Source organism: Rasamsonia byssochlamydoides (genome assembly GCF_041956645.1).
Source record: "Rasamsonia byssochlamydoides strain NRRL 3658 unplaced genomic scaffold VTN77scaffold_5, whole genome shotgun sequence".
Classification (NCBI taxonomy): Eukaryota; Fungi; Ascomycota; class Eurotiomycetes; order Eurotiales; family Trichocomaceae; genus Rasamsonia; species Rasamsonia byssochlamydoides.
This window is the reverse complement of record NW_027192388.1, coordinates 377,333-403,010: the sequence shown is the minus strand read 5'-3', so window position 1 is coordinate 403,010 and position 25,678 is coordinate 377,333. Positions and strand designations below refer to the sequence as shown.

At 51.4% G+C, this 25,678-nt stretch overlaps 8 protein-coding genes across 8 annotated transcripts; 4 read left to right on the top strand and 4 right to left on the bottom strand.

Annotated features, from left to right (window-relative positions):
- Positions 1 to 32: 32 nt before the first annotated feature.
- VTN77DRAFT_6506 (uncharacterized protein) lies at positions 33 to 1,188 on the bottom strand (the record flags this gene model as incomplete). Its single annotated transcript, XM_069422792.1, has 2 exons — positions 33 to 605; positions 658 to 1,188. The coding sequence occupies 2 exons, from the start codon at positions 1,186 to 1,188 to the stop codon at positions 33 to 35; spliced, it is 1,104 nt and encodes a 367-aa protein (XP_069281416.1).
- Positions 1,189 to 2,459: 1,271 nt separating this feature from the next.
- Positions 2,460 to 5,414, bottom strand: VTN77DRAFT_6505 (uncharacterized protein; the record flags this gene model as incomplete). The annotated part of the gene is made up of 1 exon (XM_069422791.1): positions 2,460 to 5,414. The coding sequence occupies one exon, from the start codon at positions 5,412 to 5,414 to the stop codon at positions 2,460 to 2,462; it is 2,955 nt and encodes a 984-aa protein (XP_069281415.1).
- Positions 5,415 to 6,709: 1,295 nt separating this feature from the next.
- Positions 6,710 to 8,303, top strand: VTN77DRAFT_6504 (uncharacterized protein; the record flags this gene model as incomplete). The annotated part of the gene is made up of 2 exons (XM_069422790.1): positions 6,710 to 8,052; positions 8,114 to 8,303. The coding sequence occupies 2 exons, from the start codon at positions 6,710 to 6,712 to the stop codon at positions 8,301 to 8,303; spliced, it is 1,533 nt and encodes a 510-aa protein (XP_069281414.1).
- A 247-nt stretch (positions 8,304 to 8,550) lies between these two features.
- Positions 8,551 to 8,945, top strand: VTN77DRAFT_6503 (uncharacterized protein; the record flags this gene model as incomplete). The annotated part of the gene is made up of 2 exons (XM_069422789.1): positions 8,551 to 8,787; positions 8,838 to 8,945. 2 exons carry the CDS (start codon positions 8,551 to 8,553, stop codon positions 8,943 to 8,945), a joined length of 345 nt encoding a protein of 114 aa, XP_069281413.1.
- A 292-nt stretch (positions 8,946 to 9,237) lies between these two features.
- On the top strand, positions 9,238 to 10,623 carry VTN77DRAFT_6502 (uncharacterized protein; the record flags this gene model as incomplete). Its single annotated transcript, XM_069422788.1, has 2 exons — positions 9,238 to 10,348; positions 10,409 to 10,623. 2 exons carry the CDS (start codon positions 9,238 to 9,240, stop codon positions 10,621 to 10,623), a joined length of 1,326 nt encoding a protein of 441 aa, XP_069281412.1.
- A 4,701-nt stretch (positions 10,624 to 15,324) lies between these two features.
- Positions 15,325 to 19,896, bottom strand: VTN77DRAFT_6501 (uncharacterized protein; the record flags this gene model as incomplete). Its single annotated transcript, XM_069422787.1, has 3 exons — positions 15,325 to 19,001; positions 19,053 to 19,740; positions 19,810 to 19,896. 3 exons carry the CDS (start codon positions 19,894 to 19,896, stop codon positions 15,325 to 15,327), a joined length of 4,452 nt encoding a protein of 1,483 aa, XP_069281411.1.
- A 645-nt stretch (positions 19,897 to 20,541) lies between these two features.
- Positions 20,542 to 21,510, top strand: VTN77DRAFT_6500 (uncharacterized protein; the record flags this gene model as incomplete). Its single annotated transcript, XM_069422786.1, has 3 exons — positions 20,542 to 20,667; positions 20,723 to 20,770; positions 20,851 to 21,510. The coding sequence occupies 3 exons, from the start codon at positions 20,542 to 20,544 to the stop codon at positions 21,508 to 21,510; spliced, it is 834 nt and encodes a 277-aa protein (XP_069281410.1).
- A 702-nt stretch (positions 21,511 to 22,212) lies between these two features.
- VTN77DRAFT_6499 (uncharacterized protein) lies at positions 22,213 to 24,662 on the bottom strand (the record flags this gene model as incomplete). Its single annotated transcript, XM_069422783.1, has 2 exons — positions 22,213 to 24,281; positions 24,335 to 24,662. The coding sequence occupies 2 exons, from the start codon at positions 24,660 to 24,662 to the stop codon at positions 22,213 to 22,215; spliced, it is 2,397 nt and encodes a 798-aa protein (XP_069281409.1).
- Between the last annotated feature and the right edge of the window lie 1,016 nt (positions 24,663 to 25,678).

Here is a 25,678-nt window from a genome sequence, read left to right as displayed (position 1 = left end):
GGATCTGACAGCACGTCATTAGCAGCACGTCGTTAGTGAGTGTAGCAGTCTCCATGACAGAGACCTACCAGATACATGACAAACGCCTGCAACGTCTCTATCTTGGTCGTGCGCAAAAAGTGCGCCTTCCCTAGAGCCGTCTCCGTCCCAAGTTGAAAGTTTTCGAGAAGCCCCTGCTGAGACACGCCAAACTGACTCAGCACCGCGTGTTCCGGCATGCTGACCACCGCGGTAAAGAGGGCCGCAAAAACGACGGCTTGGAGGGACGGCTTCGGTTCGATGCCCTGAGTGATATCTTCCCAGAACTGTTCGTACCGCTTTTCAAAGCTTGGTCGGTGGACGATCCGGGCCACTGGATGGACGGCGTCCCAGTATTGTTGCATGAGCTTGTCGGCCGCTGCTTTGGTGGGAAGGAAGTCCAGGAGTGTGTGGTCCTGGTTGGAGGACCCAAAGATCATGTCCGAACGGGGAGCGATGAACGTTGGACCGGGATCCAAGAACGAGACCGATGTTCCCCGCGAAGAGAATTCCTGCAGCCCAGAGCTGGCAAGCGCATCACTGTGATTCCTGTCGGCGCCATCATCGTCATCGAGAGAGGTTGATATCTAGAGGACAAATCAGACCATCACCATAGTAGACTGATTCAATCCGACCCACCTCATCGGCAAGTCGTGGACGAAAGAAACCCCCCACGCGATCTGTCATCCTCATCTTGCCGAACTGGAAACCCAGGTCGACGAGGTCTTCGTCCGCTTCATCCTCGTAGACGGCATCTTGCGTGGCCATGCGCGTCGGCTCGAGGTTCTTTTCATCGTCCGGGATGGAAACGGGTTCCGCGGCAGCATCCGACAACGGTTCTTCTTTCGCTGGTCTCTGGCTATGCCGCGCTGCAACCTCCTCCTCGAGAGAGCGCTCCAACGAGCCCATGCGCTCCTTCAGCTCCGTCAGCTTCAAGCGCGCCGCCGAGTCCAGCGAGGGCGCCAGGAAGACGCAGTCGCGCTTGACCTTGGAGCAATTGGTGCATGGGTGCAGGCGATCGCACTTGAGTTTTCGTCGACGACATTCGAGGCACGAGGTGATCATCCGGTTGCGCCTGCGGATCCGCGGCGGGTTCGTTTTGGCGGGGGCGGCAGCGGCATCATGGGAAGGCGAAGAGGCAGCAGTCGGCGATGGAAGTGAAGAGTTCATTCGTTCATGCGGGGCTGCTATTGTTATTATAAGATGCAACGCAGCAAGCTGGAGAGCTTACGTCCGTATGGAAGGCCGTGTGGAGAAGGGGGTTTAGTCGTTCTTAGGGAGGAATAGTTAGGAGGGTCGGTTAGGTTTGAAAGGAAATTAATAATAGACTGGAGACCAATAGACCGATCAACAATAGCAAGAAGCAATTATCGGTCCTAGAAAGCTTGTCGTTCATTGGGATACAGCGAAAGGCAGCCAATTGATCCGACGGCGATCTTTCAGTGGGCAATGTCAACTATGGTTGTGGGGGATGATTAAGGCCGACCACGTGGTTATCCGCAAGTCTTCACCTACCTACCTTAGGTACCTCGGTCAATCATTATATTCCAAGACAGGGCAAGCTGATCAATATTGATAAACGGCATATGAGTAACTATATACATAGATAAAGTCGCTGCCTTTGCCCATTAATACTCATTGACAGGATCCCTTCAATCGCCCTTGCATCCACCTTCCTTTCTAGGTAAGTACCTGTCACGGAGATCCTGCCGAAGGCGGTGAGTCGGTGACCCATTGTCACGGGATCATGTGACCTGGATTCATCCGTGGTCTGCTGATTAGTCATCAAATTAACTAGGTAACTAGTTAGTTAACTAGTTATTCCTGGTTAGTTAGTCAGCAATTAGCGCAGCTTAGTCAGCTGCCCCTTGATGTGGCTGATCTAGACGAAAATTCCAAAGAGAGCGCTGACCTTCCATGGTCATCTAACTGATACGGCCTATATTTAAATTCATTTGATATTCATCGCTAGTACATGCGACCATAGGGTGTGGAAAACAGGGCTTCCCGTCCGCTCAGCCGTACTTAAGCCACACGCCGGCTGGTTAGTAGTTGGGTGGGTGACCACCAGCGAATCCCAGCTGTTGCATGTTTCTATTATGTTTTTTATTTTTGCTTTTTGTTTTTGTTTTTTTTTTTTTCGACAGCTGATGATCTATCGGGAAGATCGATGCTATATAAATAAATGTGTAGTGTCGGTGTTTCATTTAGGGAGTTTATATCTATACGTATATATATAGTATCCTTCATGAGATGATTAACCCAGTCTACCTAATGTATGCAAGTATGTAACTCATCAACCAGAAAAAAAACATATCTCTTTTATATATCATGAGTGTAGGAAAGATGCCTGTAAGTACAGTTTCATCATTCAACAGATATTGTAAGCCGTATATTTCATCTCGTAAATGAAATGTGATTCGATGCATGCGACGAAACAATCAAACAGCGTCCGTGATGGTACTACGGTCAGGTTTTTCGTCACTCTCTCGGGCGACCGTCTTTCCTTTGTCGTCGAGGATTCCATTCGTATTATTATTGTTGACATCTCTCATCACCAACTGCTTCCCAAACGGGTACGTCGTCGGCCTCCTCGGGGGCGGTTCCTGACTGGCGAGTTCCCACAGCCGCTGGGCAAAGTTCTTGCCCAGCAGCTCGATCGGCGGCGTCAGGATGGGCAGACTGGCAAACAGGGTCCCGTAGCACACGATGGCGACCAACAACACGCACAGCCAGTAGGGCAGCCCGTACGAGAAGAACGAGATCATGGCCCACGACCCCACGGACCAGAAGATGAAGCCGTGGATCAGGTAGATGGTGAAGATGTGCGGGAAGATCCACTGCAGGATCTTGATCGACAGCGCCTTCTGCACCGCGGGGCTGATCTCGACTATCGCCTGCATGCTGACCGTCGTGAGCAGGGCGTTCAGTCGCGGCACAAAGTAGTCCGGGTAGACATTGTTCCCAGCCTGCGAGATGCTGAGCCCCGTGGCGATGTCGGGATGCCAGCCGTACTCGTACTCGGCGTACTCCACGCCCGTCCACTGGGTGACCATGTCGATGGTGAAGCCGCCCAGGGCGACGGCGATCAGGAACCATAGCAGTGGGTAATAGACCCACGGCCTCGCCCACAGCCATTTCTTGTACTTGTACGTGATCTCCAGATCGGCCAGGAGGACGCCCGCGTAGTAGTAGCTCCCCCATGACAGCGCGTACCAGTGATTCACAATGCAGAAGGCGTAAAAGGCAAAGCGCTTCCAGGGCGTCTTGCACTGCTTGATCATGACCAGGGCCAGCAGCGTCTGCCAGGCGCCCTGCAGCTGCACGGGGATGGTCCACAGCACGCCAGTGCAGTAGTTGTAGGTGATCATGGGGGCGGCATTGGGGATGAGATAGGCCAGCTCGACGATTTCGCTGACGAAGACGCCTGGATTCTGCACCACGGTGGTGAACGGCCACGACGACCACGTGACGGAGGGCAGGTACTGCAGCCAGTTGACCGCGCCTGCGTCCATCAGGAAGTACTCCAGCGCCGCAATCGACGCGACCGGCGTGAGCAGTCGAAACGGTCGAGCAACGATCTTCTGGGCCATGTTGTCCAGCTTGCCTGTCCGGAGGTAGTTGGACACGAGGAAACGCGTCGAGATCATCAGGAAAGGCCCGATCCAGAGCGGGTCGAGGAAGTAGACCGCGAACGTCTTTCGCGCCCAGATCTCGCTCTGGTAATGGGGCATCACCGAGGGGATGATGACAGCTGCCCAGAAGGTCAGCCCAAAATGGTTCAACGTCACCAGAAGGGCGCTCATCGCGATGAAGCCGGCCAGGTAGTCCACCCGGGGGGGTTTCGTTGACGCCGGTTTCGTTGCCTCTGGTTTCTTGTCCTTTGCTTTCCTTTCTTCCTTCTTTTCCTGGTCCGCGTGCATATTCTCAGACTCATCCTTGACTGGGGTGGCGCCCTGAACAGCTGAGGAAACCGGGGCAGAGACCTCTTCCCGAATCAGACCTGGCGTGCTCCTCCCGGACGGTCGCGAGGGCGCTTGAGAACCGGGCGTTTGGTCGGGGGGCCTAATCGTCAAGTCATCCGCAGAGTGGGCTCTAGAGGGCAGCGGACTCATGGCAGGAGTCTGATACTGAGGAGCGGGCGTATGGGGCCCTGAATATGCAGGTGGAGGGGAGAAGCTGGCAGGCGTGGCTGCGCCGCTTCCTGCCACGGACTCCACCTGCCTCGCAGGATCGATGGCTGTCGTCGAAGATCCAGAATCTGTCGAGCTGCAGGGAGATGCCGTCTTTTTCTTGCTGATGCCCAGAAACTCGTACAACGGACCCCAGGACGCCCGCCGCCAGAGGGTCTTGACGAGGAGGACAGTGAAGAGGGAAGCGAAGACAATGTCGATGATGAGAGGCACCCAGCGCACTTTGTACGGCGGCTGATATTGCTTCCAGGGCTCCAGCGCTTCAGGAGGATAGGCCGTCGAGCCCCGAAGCGAATAATCGTCCATCCGACAGGCAGCGGCCGGGCTGCATCTGGCATCAAACTCCTGCCGCTGCTCATCCGTGGTCAAGGACGAGTTGAAGAAGATCCGCGTCCATTGAATGTTGGCGTCTGACGGGGCTAACGGAGGCCCCTGGGTATTGTAGCGGTTTCCCAGCGACCAATGCTGCCAGCGTAGGGGCGCCGGCGTGCTCGGCAATGTCCCGTTGATGGCCCTGGTGTAGCTCTTCTGCAGCTGGCCCCCGATATAATAGTCGATACGATCCCGGGTCCAGTCCACCCGGTATTCGACGTAGTACCAGGGATCCATACCGTCGGCAATCAGGGTGGAGAAATTGGTCCCGAGCCAGGTGTTGGAGAACTGGCCTTTCATCAGCATGGACACCCAGGCCCAGCTGCTGTTGTCGGTGTTCATCACGTCGATATCCCACCGCTCCGTGAGGTTGTGATTCAACACCATCGACAGAGACGATCCCAGCTCCCAATGCCGCGGGCCTCGCATGGAGGCGCGGAACGATCCGAAAAAGATGTCCTGCCGTGCCGTCCGCACGCTGGCGCCCACCACCAAGTGATCCGGATCTGAGGGATTGCAAGTGAGGATGAGACTGGTAGTGTTACGCGCCGTGACATCGTTGCCGATTTTCACGTTTTCCACCGCTGCCCCTTGACGATACAGAGCGTTCCAGCCCAGGTCATACTTGTGGGCAAACGACTCGAGCACGAGGTCATCAGGGATGATGCCATTCGTTTCGTTGAAGTAGATGATGGAGGTATCAGTGAAGAGGAGGTCGGCCTCTTCGTCATAGAAGCCGCAGGTGCAGTTGCCGACATCGAGGGTGGGTGGTCGTTGTTCTGCCCGAGAGAAACCCAGTAGCAAAACGAATACCAAATGCAGAAGAACCATCTTTGCAGCCATGTCCCTGACCTGCCACTCGCATCGACAGCTCCGGTAGTGAGACCGGAGAGCGAGCCCTGGAGGAAGAGGCAGAGAACGGCAGAGTCAATGCTGCTGGCAGAGCCCTTCAACCCATCGTGGAGAAAGATTGGAGCTATTATTTCTGTCAGAAATGTCGGCACACCGACATGTCGACCAGGTCTTGTTCCAGTGAGCCACCGAGATCCTCCGGTGACTTGGCATCTATCTTTTACAATTGCATAATGCCATTATTAGCAGTCTATTGGACACGGGACAGACTACTACCCTATTCTCGTGGGGGGAGGCTTATCGTCATTCAATAATAATTCAAGCTGAGAAACCCCGGTTTACTTTTTTCTCTGACCTATCGCAATCTCCGCCATCAGCACACGGACAGGACATTCTGTCCAGACACAGGCTGTCAATCAATATCCGATCTGTAACAGGCAAGCCGGTCGTGTGATGATCGCCGTCTATCGTGACATCTATATCGGATTCGTGACCTCATTGTCGATGGCGTGGATACGACATAGTTAGGGTTGCTTGGCGTGCAGACGGTCGAGCGCTAGTGTGCTGATCTCTCAGCGTCTGCACGTTCGTCCGATATCACGCTTAAATTTGCAACCATACGCCAGTTGATGAGCTCTGCTGATGCAGCCAATAGGATCTAATCTAACCTCCGATAGCAGTTCCGCAGAACCACTTTTCATGCCGCCCACAATGTTGGGACTTGATAGTGCCGCAGCCTCCAAAGTACTCCGTATAGCCTCATGTCGATAGCAGTTCGACAGCTCGGTTTAATACTCAGTAATTAGCTACGAGATAGCACAGGCCCTCAGGGTTCTGCCAGCACCGACAAAGCTCTGAAAACTCGGCTGCAGCCAATCGCTGCAATGCAACAGATGGCGGATGGACCCTGTCCGTACGAAGACACAGACAACACCGCTCCCTGGGACTACTGGCGGCAATGGATCATCGGTCATTACGTACGATGCAGGATTCTGTCGCAAACCGGCGCATTGATCTTGTCCCGGCAATCTCCGCTGGCTGATGATAGATCCCGGTCGGAGAGCAACCATGACCGGGAGATCTGCGAGCGTGCGGTCTGGGATCGGTCCGCCTGAATCGGGCTGCCGTAGGTCGCCAGTCCGGTCTGTCGAACGGCTTGAAAGGAGCCTTCTCTCTTGCTCTGCTCTTTCTTGCCTTCACTGCTGCACCGTCGCCCATCTTTCTCCTGTGTTGAACTTTTTGCTCACAACCTGACCAGCTGTGCAGAAGAAACAATGGCAGTCATGACGGCGGTCAGTGGCCCAGAAGATGGCGGCGTCGAGCGCCCGAATCGACAGTCATCTCGGACGCAGCAGATACGCTCCAGCTTGGCCAGAATGATCAAGGACATTTCGTGGGCGTTCACCATGGCATCGGATGGAGTGCAAGACTGGACTCCATTTCTCATGGTCCTGTCCTACTTCGTCTTTTCCATCTGCATCTACATGATTGCCACAGCGGAGATCATGAAAGTCTTCTGGTTTGTCTACTTGATGACGAACACCTACATCGCCGGAGCGACGGTGGTCGAGGCCCTGATGAGCGTCGGACCGGTCCATGAAGCAAAGAAGGCGCTGGCCAAGGTCGAAAAGAACAACTGGACCTTCCCGACGCCAGATGCGGATCTGGCGAAGTTGGACATCATCGTTGTCGCCTATTTGCCTAACGAGCAAGACATCATCTTGGATCGCATCCGCTACCTGCTCGAGGAGATTATCTATCCGCGGGATAAACTTCGGATCAACGTCCTCTACAACACTCCAGTCCCGATTGAACCCCTGGAGAGCGAGATGCATCAGCTGGCGATGAAGAACCCGGAGTTGCGCGTGATCAAGGTCCCCAATTCCACGTCCAAAGCCGACAATATCAACTATTACTGCTCCCTCGGGAGCGACGCCGACATATCAGCCATTTTCGACTGTGATCACTATCCACACCCGTACGGCCCCCGGTGGGCAGTCGAGCGGTTCATGGCCGACAAGACGATCGATATCGTGCAGGGACGGTGCGTCATCTTCAATACCGATGCCAATTTCATGACGGCCATGATCGGGATAGAATTCGACAAGATCTACGCCGTTTCGCATCCGGGACGGGCGTCCATGTTCGATTTCGGACTTTTCTGCGGCTCGAACGGGTTCTGGCGAACCTCGTTGCTGGAGGAATTGAAAATGGACGAGACGATGCTGACGGAGGACATCGATTCTGCCCTCCGCGCCTTCGGCCAGGGCGCCAAGGTGGTCCACGATGTGAATGTCGTCTCGTTCGAGCTGGCGCCGACCACGCCGGCCGCCTTCTGGAAACAGCGGCTGCGGTGGGCTCAAGGCTGGTTTCAGGCCAGTATCCGGCACATCCACCTGGTGTGGACGCCATCGGTGGAGGGCAAACACCGCAGCTTGAAACAGCGGTTTGGACTGCTGTCGCTGCTGTATATTCGAGAACTGAGCTACTACCTCATTACGCAGTACTTGTGCCTTGTCATCAGCATCATCATTACCGACTTCCCCAAAACGGGAGAGGAGCTTGTGACGCTGCTCTTCTTTCAGTATCCCGTCGCATGGTGGCTCTTCCTCATGAGGTAAGTCTCCGTTGCTCGGATTTGAGTCACAGTTCCTGGTCTGATACGATCGATCCTGCAGTATTGTGGCCTTCCTGGCGACCCTTTACATTACTTTCCACGCGCGATCCGAATTTGTGTCATGGTGGATGATCATCGCCTTCACCGTGACGTATCCGGCGCAGCTCATGCTGACAGCGGTGATGGGTCTCTTCGGGCATGCTCGCCAGGTGAGCAAGTACGTGAAGTGGAATCCTACCCCAAGAGGGTAATCGGCCAGCAAAAGAGGGCCGAGGCGGTCAGATCTGGATCTGGTTGTTTGGTTGTTTTCATCGATTGTAGCGTGTCGACCTCTGGCGGAGATCTTTCCCTGTATTTCTAGTATAGATATGCCAGCCCACTTTTATTGGGCTTCGAGACTATTATTCTTAGTGACGGAGCTTGGGCTCTTCTAGTGACAAATGAGAATCCAGATGAGACACGACCAGTCAGGACGAATTCAAATCGAACTCTACGAGTATGGAGCAGATGGGGCAATTACGCTGTCTGTCCGCCGTCAGACTGCAACACAACCACCTCAAGTCAAGTCGATATCTGAGCGCCTGCAGCGGCACCGCCATCCCGGCTAGCATAGTAGCTACTAGCGGAGATTTCCACCGAGAGGTCTGGTCCACATGTCTGATAAATCTGCGAACCGGACTAGCTGCGGCGCACGCCATCGAGGGTCTCCCGAGCTCAATCTCGTCCACTGTTACGGTACAGATTACGCCTCGTGCTAGAACCATGACTAGCAAGTTAGCAACTAGCTTATCGGATCGACACGCGGTCGTGGTCCGGACAGGGAGATCCTGATCGACACGACCGAAGCCGAGACACGGGACGCCCAATATTGGGCTTATCTCGGAAGGAATTAATTACATGAACTGAATGATGTTATCTGAACTATACGGAGTACTCCGCAATGACAGCTGCCAAGAAAGAGCGGCGCTAATGATTCCTACGACTGCAATAGGGATGCATTCAGTTGGATTTTATTTTCTTTTTTTTTTTAAAAGAAGCTAAGTCCTTCGGAATCCCGCAAGTCAGGTCCGATGACCTGCCCATTGCCGACCCGATATGATAACTGACTCTTATTAATTGAATTGCCTGTGATCGGATTTCCGATGCATTCCTTCTGACTCTTCCTTGAGCCTCCTTGCCTTCATCATGAACGTCTCCCTGCTCAAGCGGGCCGCAGAGCTCAAGCTGCGTTCGCCCACCACGTACGAGCAGCAGTACCTGCTCGGTTTCCGCGGGCTGCTGGTCATCGAGGCCTTTCTCTGGGTCTTCCTCCAGACGTTCGTCCCCGTCGCCGTGTATGCGTCCGCCGACCGCAATGGCCAGCTCTACCAGCAGATCATCCGGAAGACGCTGTCAGTCCTGTTCTGGAACGAATACCTCCTCTACGGAGCCATCGTCTTCCTCTCTGCGCGCTCCATCGCCATTCCCTTCATCAAATCGCCGACTCCAGACCGGATCGCACGATCTGTCATGTGCCGCGGCATCACCCTGTGGTTTCCGGTGGCAGTCTCGCTAGCGATTGCGAAATTGGCCTTTTCGCCGGCCAATCTAGAGTTGATCGCGGATTTCAAGAACGGCACGGGCAACAACTCGCTGCAGGTGCCCTATCTGATCCCGAATGCGTTCGCCTACTTCAACTCCGTCTTCGACGTCTTCTGGACGACCCACGGCTACCAGACGCAGGCCGCAAGCATGGCGTTCCCCTCGCAGACCCTCTGGATCATCACGACGGTCTACATGCAGAGCTACACCGTGTACATGACCATGGTCATCATCCCGTTCACACGGAAGAAGTGGCGCGTCCAGTGGTCTGTTCCCTTCATCCTGACCGCCTGGTGGTGCCAGTCGTGGGCCTGGTTTACCATCTCCGGTCTCATCCTGTGCGACATGGTTATGAACATGGACTTCAAGGCGCGCGCCCAACGCGGCATCCCAATCCCCATCTTCCGCCGCGCTGACGGCAGTGCCTTTCGACTACCGGTATGGGTGCCGGCCGGACTGTGTCTGATCGGCGGGCTCGCCATGCAATATATCTGGACAGCCTGGCGGCCCGATCTATTCGACTCGGAGTATCTGGTCCATGGCGGACTGTACTACAGCGGCGGGCTCAACTATGAATACCCGACGCGGCACAACCAGGCGCGAGATGACGCCTATCTGACGATCGTCGGCATCTTCCTCTTCCTAGAGAGCTACGACATGGTGCAGCGGTTTTTCGAGAGCCGGTTTTTGGTCTCCCTCGGGAAGCGGTCACTCAGTAGGATGCCTTCTCCTTAGACAGCCTTTTTTTATGATGCTAACTGACAACAAACAACAGGCTACTTCCTCATCCAATCCAACATGATCTACATCGTCGGAATCCGCGTCTTTACGCAGCTGCGCCGCGAGGGGCTCTCCTTCGCGGGCTCCACCGTCGTCACGCTCATCACCTGCCTCGCCGTTACCATTCCGGCAGCAGAGGCGTTTTATCGCCTGGTTGAGTTGCCGAGTAAGGTGCTGGCTCACCGGTTCTATGACTTTATTACCAGTTAGCCTAGGAGCTAGTAGCCTGTGGCCTACGTGGTGAGGATTCGCCAGTTTCCAGAAACTGGAGCAGCTTTTCTATTTTTTTTCTGTTGTTTGGATAGAGGTGATAATGAATCTAACCTCTATTCTATATATATACGTATATCCATATATGCACATGTCCTGTCATCGAACGGAGTTACGAAGCTAGCTAGATCCTTGTTTGGTTTTTTTTTTTCAGTTGAAGAGATAGAAGATGGAAGATGAGTATGTGGGGGATTTTTTTCTGAGCATATACGAGACATGAGACACCGATATTATTGTATATAGCAAAGAAGCCAAGAATATCGAACTTTGAATGCATTGAATGAGGTGAATGAGGCAGCCAACCGCAGAACAACCCGTACGGAGTACTGTAACTAATTAAATTAGTCCGAGCAAACAAACTATCTACAACTCACAACCTAAGCATTATCATCGACAATTTTTTTTTAGAAAAAAAATCTAATGGTATCGAGGGGACGAAAAACAAAGCCCAACACATCCAATAGTCAATCGAAAAAGGAAATAAAAAAAGGAGATAAATGGGTCTATTACATCCAACAGCTGAGCTGAGATTCTCTTCTCTTCTCTTCGCTGATCTTCGGTGGTGGTTCACAGTTCACCGACTTGCGCAGTCTTACCTTACCCACCCAAGTGACCCAACTGGGTACTATACTAACTAACTATTCTAACTGAATATGCGAACTACTATACAAAGTTACAATCCAAACGACCTAATAATGACCAGTCAGCATGTGGCTGGCTAGCTGGCTTGACTTATGGATTTGTGATCCACTGTACAGAGTACACAGACAGTGTACAGTACGGAGTATATATAGTCTGTGGACTGTGTCAAACTCAATAGTTAATCAGCTTGGAAAGTTGACATTTGGTGGGTGCGTGCGTGAGGCTGTAAACTACCTAAACACCAAGGTACTCGTGCTTTGTACCTGAACCTGGGTCCTGGGTCCTTCAAGGGCATTTCCGTAACTAGTTGAACTTTACGATCCACATAGATGGAGTATGGAGTACTCCACAAATTACTCCATAGAATTACTCCATAGTATTATATTATATCAATCAAATTCACATTTACTCCGTATTATCTTCCCAATGCCCCAGCAAGGTCCACTGTTTTGTTCTTTAACAAATAAATAAATAAATAACCCTTATCTAGGATTATATTACTGTATAGTATAGTATTACTAGTATATAGGTCCCTCAGGATCATTACGTAACGTAACCCATATCTGTTTTTTGGTGACTATCAATTAAAGTTTAGCTAACTCCGTTTGACAGAAGTCCAGAACCTTGGAATCTGACCTGCCGAACGGAACGGAATTCTATTGCATTCTAAGTTTGAGGCGCCGAACTTTGTTTCTTCTTCACAGTTCACATTCTCTTTTGAATTGACCATCTTTCTACTCTGTAGTTAGTAGATAACGTGGATGATTATTTATCTTTCTCTCTCTCTCTTTTTTTGTAAGACAGTTTATTTTTTTTTCTTTTTTTTTTCTGTGGGTACAGTGCGAATACTCCGTACCGAGGTAAATAGATGAATGGAGCCAGCTCAGTGACAATGTGGCTCTATTTTAAGTTCTATAGTTCTATGGAGTAGTCCTAGCTCTACTCCGCAGTTCTCGTCTAGTTCTAGCCTAGAGTCTCTATGGAGCTACATCCATCCATTTTTTTTTTGTTATTGTTGTCTGTGCACAGTGCACGCACGTTCTAGCCCATACATAAAGATCATCGACCTGTTGATCAGCACATCAATTGACCCATCGATCGACCTTCAGGCGGTGAGCTGGCTAGCTGGTTAGCTAGCTAGCTGGTTCTGAGTCCTGACTGTACGGAGTACTCTGGAAAGATTGCGGAAGAATTAACTAATTATTAAAACAATTATCTCTTTGAAGTACTCCATACGGAGCACTGCTGACCAGATATCGATAAATTCCATTATTATTTTTATTTATTTATTATTATCGCCTTCTGTACTCGATGTATATCGATAGGGAGGTAGCCTTATACAGATGACCTGGTTTATAGTACTAGGTAGATAAATGTCTTTCTTTTTCTTTTTTTTTTAAAAAAAATGAATTTAGCGGCACTTCAATATAATTGAGGTTCACGAATGAAAACAAACCCCTCGTAGAGGGCCGATATATACAGACAGTGCAGACAACTTCCAGCTCCAGATTCTTTCAGATCAGATCGACAAGATTGACTCCGTCCTGTGCCAAGTTCTTTATTACTTATCTTGCATTACATCCGAGCCTGGCCTGAGCTAATTGATTCATTTTGCTACAAAGCAGATCCGCACAGCGAAGGTGGACCTCTCGACTGTTAGTCAGGTACGGTGTACAAGTTTCCGGACCAGTCAGTCTAGATAATTAGGTACTAGCAGTCTGTTCTATTCGATTCTATTCGTCCGGCAGGCAATTGATAGACATGGACCAGACTGTATGTACTGTACTGTGCATATACATACAAAGTACTCACTGGCTACGGAGGAACCAACCGATAATGATGATTTGATGCATAACGTTTCTTTCCCAGTAGGGGAAGAGAGCTTATCGCAGTAACGGATATGCAGACAAAAAGAATTAGAAAATATAGTACGCAGTAGTGAGTTGGCACTGGATAAATTCAAGGGTTCAAGCCATGTAACTGGGAGCTTTTAAAAAGAGACCAATGAAACAGAAGATGTTAAGAATCAGAATATTTTAGCCTCTATAGGGACCTACCTGAATAATGGAAGGCGACACTACGCTGAGGTGGGTGATGGGAAGAAACCAGAAGTCGGTATACCCAAAACTAAGAGTCAGGAAAAGAGGATTATGCTAAATATACATAGAAAACTATACAGATATCATTAAAAATGGGAATATTCTTATACTAGGTCCTAAATGATGATAGGAACCTATTTAGGACTTAGCCACATTTCTTAATGCATTTAAAAGGACTACTTTCATTCATTAGTATTGAGTAAATACGCCTTGAGGAATGTCCCATATCAGTCATGTACACACATAGCCCTTGATCTCGAGGAGGTCGTGGGTGCCTTCAGACCACATATATAGTCGGCCTGCATTATGGATAGATCTGCTCTCTCTATCTATAAGAAAGAGGAACAAGATTGGAAAAGAAAACAAAAACTGTTTATAGATTGTTTTCTGAACTTATCACCTTGCAGCGGCCTCAGTTGAATAATAAAAAAAATGTATTGGTTAACAAGCCTTGCAGGACCTTGTTTGAAGAGAAAGTATCTGTTCTACGCCGGGGACTGTTGGCCCCCAGGCCTACCTACTATAATATAGCTTCTATTACCTCTTCCCAAGCTTGTTTCCTACGTATATTCCTTGCCATAATTCTCACCATATCCCTCACTAATACCTATCCCCTTCACTGAAGAATATCCCTTACTAATATATGGTATTCTTACCAATATGGAACCCCTTCGCCAATTTATCTCTCTCTCACTAAGACTTGAGTACATAGATACGGGAGATAGGGAAGCTTGCATTGATCGACGATTCTCCTATCTAAAGAGTTGTTGACATTCCATGACAGGGTCACCCTGTCAAGAGCAGTAAGTAACAACCTTCCTTTCTTCCCCCACTTCCTTCAAGGTTTTCTCTCGCAGCTACTCAGCAGAAGAACGTCTCCGGACCACCGACGGTTTGAAATACTTCTAATAACGCCGAAGATCAAACTCGCCCTCCTCGAGTTCTTTGCTCGCAGGATCCCCAGCCCAGCGGAAGGTCCGCGAATCCGGTAATGTCTCTCCATTGCTCAAGTAGATCGTACAGGGACACCACGTATAGGCCGCAGTCTCGTATTCCCTGAGTCGAACGAATTGTGCCACCTCGTTCACTTTCCACGCTTTCCCGACGACCCTCCCTCCTTCCTGCGGGATGAGGGCAGGGTAGATCCCCCACAATCATAGTACCTCTTTTTGGCCGAGTCTGCTTCAACAAATGGGTTTTAAATACCTAGGTATGGGTGGCTGTTTTGCTGAGGTTATTGGCTAGTTCTAGGTAATATACAGTTAGATCTCCTGGCTATTATACATATTATTATATCATTGACAGTTAGACTGGACTTTGAAAGGATCCATTACGTGAATAGGAAATATGTATACTGTATTGTAAATAGAGAGGGAGGACAGAACTCCCAGAATCAGAATAATAATAGTCCACCGTCAATAACGTACTGTATGACATACTACTTGACTGTTGTCGGATTCTGTCAGTGCCACTGTATTTATCAGGGTTAGGTTTGTACAGTCCGTTCTGTGTGGACGCCATCTTTCTTTCCAAGTACCCAGGTACTACATTTTTTTTTCCCTGCATGACATGTGCGGACATGACTTTTTTTTTTGTTGAAATGTCCCAAAAGACTGGTTAGATTAGTCATCAGTAGTAGCAGACTGACTGCATATGCATCTATTTACATTCATTCAGTACATGTATCGTACAAGACAAGATATCTGTTCCTTTCTCTTCTCTCGTACAATAAAATAAATAAAATAGCAAAGCAGAGCAGAGCAGAGCAGAGCAGAGCAATTGCCTTTTTGCCTTCTTTTTTAAGCGCCTTCCCAATGCTCATCTCATCTCATCCATCAATTCATCAATTTATGGAATGATTGAAAAGGAGAAAAAAAAATCATCATCAATCCGGTGTTGTTTATAGATCGTCCAAGCTCCTGACTTTAACCTGCCTGTTCTCGACCGCTTTCTTCAGGTTCCCTATCACCTCTTTGCGGCGACTAGTCCGCGCCTTCCATCTCGCGCTGTCCTGGACGGTAGCGAAGTCAGCCTCATAACTGACGCTCCGCAGGCGACTGTGTCTGGCGGATTCGTTGATGCTGGAGCGGAACCGGCTCGCTGACTCCGGCGTGTGGTACGCGCTCCGGGAGCCATCTTGCGAGCCACGGGATCCAGGCGTGACTGGCAGCCGGCCGAACGATTTCTTCAGCGGCGTGGTGAATGGGGAGCCCTCGCGACTGCCGGGTGCGCCCAGAACGTCAATGCCTAGCTTCTTCATCTGAGCTTCCAACACGTCGATGTCGCTGCTCTTGCTCTCGGCCATGCTCATCATCGTGGCGATCGTCGAAGTTACAGCTTCGACTGTGGGCTTCCTTGTCGACGGTCGACCATTGACCGCGCCGTCAGCGCGAGAGGAGTCGGCAATCTTGGCCCGGAGAAGCGAGACCGCTTGTTCCAGCTCCGCCAGCTTGCTCTGGATCGCGGCGGAAGACTTTCGCAGATCCTGCTGCAGATTGGCTTGCTCTGCCGACAATGGTGCGGTCCGAATAGCAACAGTGTCAGTATACGCATCCAGCGTCTTCTGGATGCTGGCACATTGACCACGCAGAGTGAATATGTCCCGACTCAGCAGCTCCTGGCACTGGTCGAGTTTGTCTTGTACGCCCCGTAACCGTTGCCGCTGTAGTGTGCGATCCAGCAAGCTGACAGTTTCATCGAGATTGGCGATATCCGCAAGGAGCAGTTTCTCGTCGACAATATCCGATGGATTGTCTCCCTGCAGAATCCGTGCCCAGTTGTCGAAAGTAGGCTCCTTCGATGCCCCCTGGTACAAAAGGTAAGACGCAATGGACCGAGCGTTGATGCCCAGCGTATCCACCATCGAGTTGACGTCACGGTAGAGTCTCTCAATCTGACCGGGAATGCCTGGCTTGAACGCGAATCCAGTAGGCTCCTGACGTGACAGGAAGGGGTCAAGGGTTGGCACTGGGGAAAGAGGTCGGGCAAGGTCTGCACGGAGCCTCTCATCCTCATCGTCTTCTTCAAGGGACTGTGCCTCTGAGCTAAGACGACTTATCTCCGCAGCAGCAACTTTAGACTCCTCCTCTTCAATCAAATCCTTCTTGGTTAGTGGTTGCTCTTGTGCAGCTGGCTTTCCGGCGGCAGCCTTTCGAGAAGCCAGAATACTTCCTGGACGCTGATCTTTTCGTCCCCCTGGTCGGACCGGACTAGGAGACCTAGGACTTGGAAGATCATTTCGTGGTTTAGGAGGTGGGAAGACGGGCTTGGTAATTTCTCCAAACAAAGGTCTCGTCGTCCGTTGCTGCTGCTTCTCAGGCATCGAGATCTTGGTGAAGAGTCCTCCAGTGGCACCCTTGTCAGCTGGAGCCCCAAATGAGCTCTCTGGAGACGTCTTAAAACTCTCAGCCTGTTCGCTTGGAGGGCTGATATCATGAGTGACATCCTCTCCGCTGTCCTCAAAATCACCCTCAGACCCCTCAGACTCATCTGGGAGGGCGACAGGCTCTTCTTCCTTGGGCTTAGCGCGCGATTTCGGTTTCACCAAGTCATCAGGCAGCGGTCCATCCTCGACGGGTTCTTTCTTCGTCGTCATCGTCGTCGTCTTCTTTGGCAGGAAGTCAGGTGGAAGTGGTGCATCCTCAATCGGGGACTTGCTAGGAGAAGGAGATCGAGTCGCTTTGTCTTTCGGAAGAAAGTCTGGAGGAAGGGGTGGCTCTTCTATTTTCTCTTCAGCAGCAGGCTTCTTCATGGTAGTAGGATCTGGTGGCAAAGGTGCATCCTCGATGGAGCTCTTGGAAACATTCGACGACGCAGACGTCTCGCCTGGACCATAGACGTCCCGACTAGTTGCGTCAGGGGGCAAAGGAAGTTCTTGTGTTCTCGCAACCGGGGTTGTCTGCCCCTTCTCCATCGACAGACTTGGCACAACCGTCTTTTCAGACGGCGAAGACAAAGGGCTTGTTGTCTGCGGCTTCGCTGCAAAACCACCAAACAGTGAAGAAGTCGGCCGACTGGTCTCGGTAGCTACCGGAGTCGTAGTTGTTTGCGATTGAGTGCCGAAAAGTGGGCCTGTCGTAGCTGGCGGAGCAGTAACGGGAGTTTGAGGAGCCCCGAACAACGACGGCTTTTGAGGCTCGGCCTCTGACTTTGCTGGTTGTGCCGCTGGCTCATCTTCCATATCGTCCATCGCTTCGGTCGGTGGGCTTGCTTTGGTTGGAGTCGAGGTCAGCAGGTTACCAAAGGATGAGCCCAGCGAGAATGCTCCAGAAGGCTGAGCAGGGGCATTGTCGGCCTCCGCTGCCTTCTCGTCACGCTTGAAGGTTGAGCCCAGAACGAAGCCTCCAGAACCCAGCCCAAACGGCCCTTTGGAGTCACCAGTCTGCTGCGCGGTCCCAAAAGCCGACGACGTGTCCGTCTGCGAACCGAAAACAGACTGGCCAGCTTTCGCGAAAGGACTCTCCCCCGTGGTTTTGGCGAAGGGGCTTTCGCCGGAAGGTTTGGCCGCTGCCAGAGATGCGAATCCTCCCGAGCTCGCGAAAGCACTGAATCCAGCGCCAGCAGGCTTGCCAGCAGCAGGAGAGGCGAATGCGCTGAAACCCTGGCCCAAAGCTGACGGTTGACCAAACGCAGGGGTCGATCCTTGTCCAAAGCCCGGCTTCCCAAATTGAGGAGCGGCACGCTGTCCCAGAGGACTAGGGGTTCCAAATGCAGGGGCTGCAGGGGTGGTAGATCCGAAAGCTGGGCCTCCTCCAAGAGCGGATGGAGTTCCGAAGGTAGGCTGGCGAGCACCCAAGGGCGACGGTGTTCCGAAAGCCGGTTTCCCAAAGGTTGGCTGTTGAGCCTGAGGAGTACCAAAACCTGACTGTCCAAATGCAGGCTGGCCAAAGGCGGGCCGTTGGGCCTGGGGTGTGCCAAACGCTGGAGCTGCAGGTGCAACAGCCTGTTGCGCTGGCTGCTGCGCCGACTGCACAACCGCCAGACCATGGTAGGGTATTTTCTGGCGAATTGACTCCGAGTAGATAAACCACCACGAGACCAGGATACCTGCATTGTTCAAAACCATGACATTCGGCAGGGGGTGTGCGGATTCCGCGATGTCTGCACCAAGAATGGGAGACTCCACATTCTCAGTACTGGAAAGGTCTATCCCAAGCCCAATAGTAGACGTCTCCTCAGACGATTCGGTCATCGGAAGGGTCGCCTGCCGCACCTCATCGGTGATACTCGTCGACGCAAAAACGTTGGTCACTTCATCAGTGGTCATGCTGTCAGTCAGCGGTTCGGTGGATCTCGTTATCAGACCGAGATCGGTGGATGCGGTCGACGAGATGATGAGGGCATCCTTAAGATGCGGTTTGAAATCTCTCAAACGTGCAACGAACTGGTAGGCCGGGGCACGTTTGACGCCAAAGGGTAAACACACTTCAGGCAACTTCCGGAACAAGAAAGGGGCCTGTTGGCGGCGCTGGACAATATAGTAATCCGACGGAGGCACAGAGCCCATCTCGTCCTCAGCCTCATTAGGAGTGTAGATGACCAAGAAGAGGTCATTCTCAAGCCACGAAATTGACGACACTAGATAAAGTCAGCTGGCGATAATAAACGGTAGGATACTTCCGGGCTTACCGTGCTTGTTTCCCTCCAACTCGGGCGGACGAGGTATCTCAGCTTTCTTCACTCCTTGCGGATCCAACTGATAACAAGTGCCGTCTGCAAGCCCTGCGACTAGCTGCTTCCCCTTGGAACTCCATGCGACCGACGCGACGCCGTTCTTCAATACCGGACCGGACGAGCCGGACACAAGAGATCCCGCCTTCAAGTCGCCCACCAGCAGATCGCCGTTTACCGTCACCATCGCAACTAATGAAGAAAGCGCCTCGCTTTCCGGCGCAGGGTTCGGCGCCAGAGCACGAAGCGCGCCATTTGTCGAAATCGAGAACTTGGGCTGCGGATTCGGTTGCGACAAGGATGCAGTTTCGTAAACGACGAGTTGATTATTGCCTTCTGTAGATACTGCCAACGCGTTCTCTGCAGCACAGAATGCAACTTGCAAGGGTCGACTGGGCAGTGGGATGCGGCCTTGAGGCTCAAAGGGCTTTAATTTCACGCCCTCATCGGCTTTGGCGGAAATCGCTTCTCGGACAGATTTGGTGGTGGCCACCACTAGACCGTCCGGTCCAGCACCCACCACTATTCCCTTGGTGGGCGCAACGGTCAGGAGGGAGCTCGTAGGGGGAGGAAGAGCATCAGCGGGCCAAGGAGTCGGAAGAAATCGAATGTGACAGTCACGTTCAACGCCTTTAAAACCAACCTCCTGCGGAACTTGTTAGCCGTCGCAGAATGTACAGATATAACAAATGCCAAAATCGCGCGTCTGACGTACCCCAGTGCTGATCTCAGGCAGCTCAGGACCGAGCTCGGCCTGCGCATTGCCACCGCTTCCCGCGGAGCTCCCGAAGCTGAAGGCCATCCTGAGCTTCTCGAAATCGGCAGAGACCGTGCGTGATGCGTCGCCTAGCGAGTATCTAATCTTGGGAACATTGATGGTTGGGAGGGCCTGAGGGAGAGAGGGAAATGAGCGACGCCGACGCGACTTGGGACTCCGTTGGAAGAGCTGCCAGTGCGGTCAAAAATCTTGCTGGGCCTGCCTTCGGACGGGAGGAAGTAAAGAAATTAGAAGAAAAATAGGGGAAAGAAGAGCACGAAGAGGGTCGCGGGGAATTGCAGAGCTACAAGCAGCAGCTCATCAGCGCTGTGAAGGAAGGCAGAGAAAGGCGTCGGTCCTGACGTCTGGAGAACGCGCGGTGAATGAAGCTTGATGAGTGATCGTGTTTGCGTGCCTCGCATGTTGGTGCCTGATTATTAAGGCATTAATCACCTGCAAGGCTGCCGCAGCTTCGTCACGCAGTTGAGTGACCTAACGGGACTCCGTCCGTTGTCGCGCCTCACATCTCCGCCATTGCCAGCTCCCCCTCCAGCTTCAGATTCCCTTCTCTATCTTGATTCTATCTTTGTTTGCTTCCTTCAGAGGCCCTGGAGCTCTGACAACGCCATAGTATTTCGAATCTTGACTGCACCCTTCTCTGGCCTCTGAGCCTGAGCCTCTGCTGCCGCCATGCCGGGCTTCGACTTCTCCAACTACAACCGCAATGCGGCCCTTCATGCCAAGGGGTTTCCTCTGCCCAAGGCCACCAGCACAGGTACGACGATTGTGGGGTGCATATACGACAAGGGCGTTGTGGTAAGACCAGCAACCTACTCCCAGGCACGTAGACGTGTCCGCTGATTGAATCCAGATTGCGGCAGATACCCGAGCAACGAGCGGACCGATAGTAGCAGATAAGGTATGAGCTAGAACCGTACCTGCGTGGCTCGAGACAAGCTGTGATGAATGTTGACACCGCGCGATTTGCCCCATGATTAGAACTGCGAGAAACTGCACTACATCGCACCGCAGATCTGGTGTGCTGGTGCCGGAACGGCAGCAGATACCGAGTTCACAACCGCTCTGATCAGCTCCAATATCGAATTGCACTCCCTGTCGACGGGCCGGCCCCCGCGGGTAGTCACCTGCATGACCATGCTGAAGCAATACCTCTTCCGGTATCAGGGCTATATCGGCGCTTACCTCGTCGTGGCCGGCGTCGACCCGACCGGCACGCACCTCTTCACAGTACACGCGCACGGCTCGACAGACAAGCTGCCCTACGTCACCATGGGCTCAGGCTCGCTGGCCGCCATGTCCGTCTTCGAGTCAACCTGGAAGCCGAACCTGAACCGGGAAGAGGCGATAGCGCTCTGCGCGGAAGCAATCAAAGCCGGTATCTTCAACGACCTCGGATCCGGCAGCAACGTCGACGTATGCGTCATCGAGAAGGACCAGCCCACGGAGCTGCTGCGCAACTACATCAAGCCGAACGAGCGGGGCAAGAAGGAGCGCGACTACCGCTTCCCCAAGGGCACCACGTCCTGGCTCAAGGAGAAGATCATCAAGAAGGAGGATATCGGCAAGTACGTCACGGTGCAGGAGCTCTCCAGCGACGAGGATGTCGTGGTTGTGGAGAAGATGGATGTCGATTCGTAGGTAGACAGAAGGGACTGAAGATATAGATCTTAATCTACTGTCATGAAAATCGTCATGTCATGTCATTGTCATGTCTTGCTCGTATCGTCTACAGACATCCTATGCCAGAAAAAAAAAAGAAAAGAAAAAAGAAGAAGAAAGAAAATGAAACCTCGGAAACTAATTAACTAGGGCGTTTGTTTGTTTGAGGGAGGAAGGGAGAGAAATGAGAATATCTGCATTGTACGAATAAGATGACTATTAAGATTGACATGCCATTGAAATCAAGATCTTTACTTATCGATCTACCTAATCAATCAATGGTTATCATTGAGCCTGCTTGCTTGCTTGCCTACTTACTTGCTTAGTTCTTCTTGCCACTGTACTGTACTGTACATGTACCCGATGTGGATTTGGATTTGGATATGGATATGGATATGGATATGGATATAGGTATAGGTATAGGTATATATCATCTATTTCCGCAATATTAAAATATCCTTTTATCCTATTTTTTCACTCGCGATTGGTGCGACTATCTACTTATTTACGTTTTGTTTATCATCACGAAATGTACAGTACAGTACATGTATGTATATACATACATGCATTACGTGTGTAGATAATACCTAGGTAGGTAATAGATCGATGTATATGCACCGCATGCCATGCCATCATCGATAAATAATAGTCCTACCTGAAACGTCAACGTCAACGTCAAAGTCAATCAGACCAGTGGGACGCAAATGGCTCGTCATCTCTCAGATACCTCTCAGGCATCTGCAGCCAGTTCGCTGCCACATAATGATGGCCACTGTCCAAGGCCCTCACCACGTGCCCCCCTTCAACCTCCCGGACCAGGTCCATGATGAATTGGTATTGCGGTACCGGCACACGACGGCCTGCACGGCGGAACCGGACCACGCCGGAGTGGTACAGCGCGCGCACAAGGGCCGGTTTGATGGGCGCGTTGTGCCGTCTCAGGTACTTGTACAGCCAGTGTACCAGGTAGAACGAAAGCTTCTCCGATAACTTGTCGGAGCCCGCGAAGGAGAGCGCGAGGACGTGAATCATCTCCAGGCAGGCCTCGGGGTCGGGGTATTCCGACGACGACGACTCTGCTCTCTCCGATTCCGGCTCATCAGAGGTCTGACTTCGACGAATGTCAGCATGATATCGCACTTGCCATGACCATGACTTGGCTAGGGCGATTTTCAGCGGCGTGTGACGGGAGAGCAGACGTTGAAACTCAAAAGCGCCTTGGCGTCCGCTTTCAGCCAGACGGATGCTGTCCCGCAGAAATTCCGAGCTGGTGACGTCGATCCTTCGGATCATCCGTTCAAAGGTGGGATAGAAAATCGACTTGGTAGCATTGAAGCAAAAGGTATGCGCGACGACATCCTCCATAGTCATCTGCGAGCATTCGAGCTTTTCAATCACCCGGCGCGCAAACCGATTATTCGTGTACTTCGTCGCCAGGACGCTAAAAACCATCAACAGGACGTGGTTGTACGGGAGGTTTAGCTCTTGAAGAGCCACGACCAGGTTGAAGAAAAAATCAGCGTCATTGCGATCCGACGTGAGGAGATCAAACTGCCTCAGAAGGGCGGAGACGACGGGGTCAGTTGCTTTCGGTTGCGGTTGCCAGATTATTAGATCCCGATGAACGGACTTGCTCAACGAACTTAGCACCCATAATCGGAGAATGACTCGGTGATGGGTCGAGAATTTCGGGGAATCGAATGGTCCTACGTCCATCCAGACGCGGGACGAAGCAAGAGATGCAACATTGGGGATGTCAAGCAAACAGTCTCGCCAGATCTTCAGCGCGGCATGCCGATGTCCGTCACTTGTCTGCGAGAATGCCAAAGCCTCGGATACCTGAATGATATATCCTAAGGCAAGATCAGCATCCAGCGGGCTCAAAAGATCGCTGACATAGTTCACGATGTTTGTCTGATAAGCAAAATATGATTCATCAACCATCGGATCCGCCGAGAGACTCAAGCATTGCCTGATCAGCGTCGGGATCCAACGACAGACGGTCGAGCTTGACCCCTGGCCTGCTAGAACAATGTCTTTCGCTAGAAGCAGGAGTTCTTCATTTGGCGTCGCCGCATCCACTAACTGTTCGAGCCACCGGTCAAGAACACCCTCATCCAGATCTTTCAATCGCAAGACACTGCAGCCTCGGAGAGCCTCCCAGATCCGCCTATGATGACGGGCTAGCTCTCCCAGATTCTCCTGCTGTTTTAGCGTTGTGCCACCGAGCTTGATGTTCGGGAGTGTTCTGATTATCAGTCCAATTTCGGTACCGGGGATCAACCCCAGTTCTATAGCTCTTTCCACTGCGCCCAGTAATTTGTGCCTTTGGACTGTCGTCGCTTCGTAGCCTACGAGATGCTCCACTAGTGTCAGATAGTTACCTGCTCCCGGAGGATTGAGAGCCGGATCATCCAGAAAGAGCAGGGCCTCATCAAATACCCGGTCTGGGCAATGAATTGATTTAGAGAGCAGGTTGCTGAACACCATCAGACTGTAAGCTGGCTCCCGTTGAAGGTCGATCGGAAGTTGATCTATAACCTTCCTGATATCTTGTACGGTCCAGCAATTCTCCAATAATTTCTCCAATACCTCATCGCGACTGATTTCATCGGCGTCCCCAGGGTCATCAGGACCAGAATCGAACGGTATAGCAGATTCGAATGGTATACCGGAATCGAATGGTATACCATCGACGCTTGTGTATCCTTCGCCGGGCTCTGGCGGTGGTATAGGATAAGAGAATACCTCTTATTTGTCGTGTTAGCATCAGAAAAACAATTCCTGGCAGGAGTCTCCTTACCTAGCGGTTCGGGCCAGGAGCGAGTCCACGGCGAATCGTTATCCTTCCGTTGCATATGTCCGCTGCCATTCATCCCGAACAAGCCTCCCACATCCGCCGCCGGTGGACCAGAGGCACCTACACCGGCCAGTGCAGTATTCTTTCGCTTGGCCAGCCGCTTCCTGGCTTCCAATGGGCCCGGGACCCGACTCTCGTGACGCCGCTGGCAGTTGACAAACCGCCGAAACGCGGAGGCGAGATGTTCTTCGCTGATCCACACATGGTCGAGAAGCGCGGCAGTAGGCTGCTGGCGCAGCGCATGCCTATACGCATGCCTGCAAAAAGACATAGGATACCGCACACATGGGACTGGCAATTGAGTGAGGATCGGATATTGATCAGAATTGTTGGAGTTGAATTCCGCGGACAAAGCTCTGCAAGGCGACGGTCTTGGCGTGATGACTAAGCAGGTCTTCCTGAAACAGTAAAACAACACGAATACGATTATAATTAAAAGAAAAAAAAAAGTGATTTTGTCTGATTTTAGTCTGATTTGAGGAATTCCTTGACAAAGACTAAACGTTAATTTCCAGAAATTGTCTCTGCATCGTCATCGTCCCTGGCATCACTTCTTCACGCAATTTTATACAAGCTTCAGACCGGAAATGTCGACCCACCGTACCAAATACCTGTATAATCGGATCTAGGAGCTAAAAAGGGGGGAAATAGAAAGAAAAGAAAGAAAAAAATGAAAAGAATGAAAAAAAAGGAAGAGAGAGAGTGAGAGAGATTGTGTCAATCGTACCTAAATTGTTTGATCAAGGATAAAGGATAAAGGTCGTGTGTAATGTGCAAACAAGAGTCAGTGCACCACGTTACTGCTAAACTATATCAATATGGAAAGTTTCTTACAGCTACATTTGCAAGGATGATAAGGGGGAAAAAAGGAATTCGGTGGAATGGATCGATCACTCTTTTATCCTGTCGTTGTGCCTGTCCAAGAAGTAAATACCCCTCAACTGAAATATGAGAAGGAGGAGCAATGAATGAGAGGGCAGGAGTATTAATAGTACTATTCTCGAGGGTGATTCCTTTTCTAAAGAGAAGGTCTGGGCAAATTCCTCATCCTAAGGGCAATAATATATAGTTTGTTGGATAGCAAAGGCCCTTGGCCTCAGCTGGTTATACTTATACCCAGGCTATAGAGAAGCCCAGCTCACATATCTTCCCTCTTTAAAATAATCAAAAGCTGTTGGAGCTCCTTTTATGCAGTTCACTAAGAAGCTGGTGCCATGGTGCCTCTTTTTGGCCGAGTCTGCAACAAAAGCAGCGATTTGCCGAGAAAAGGAGTACTACTCTCTCACA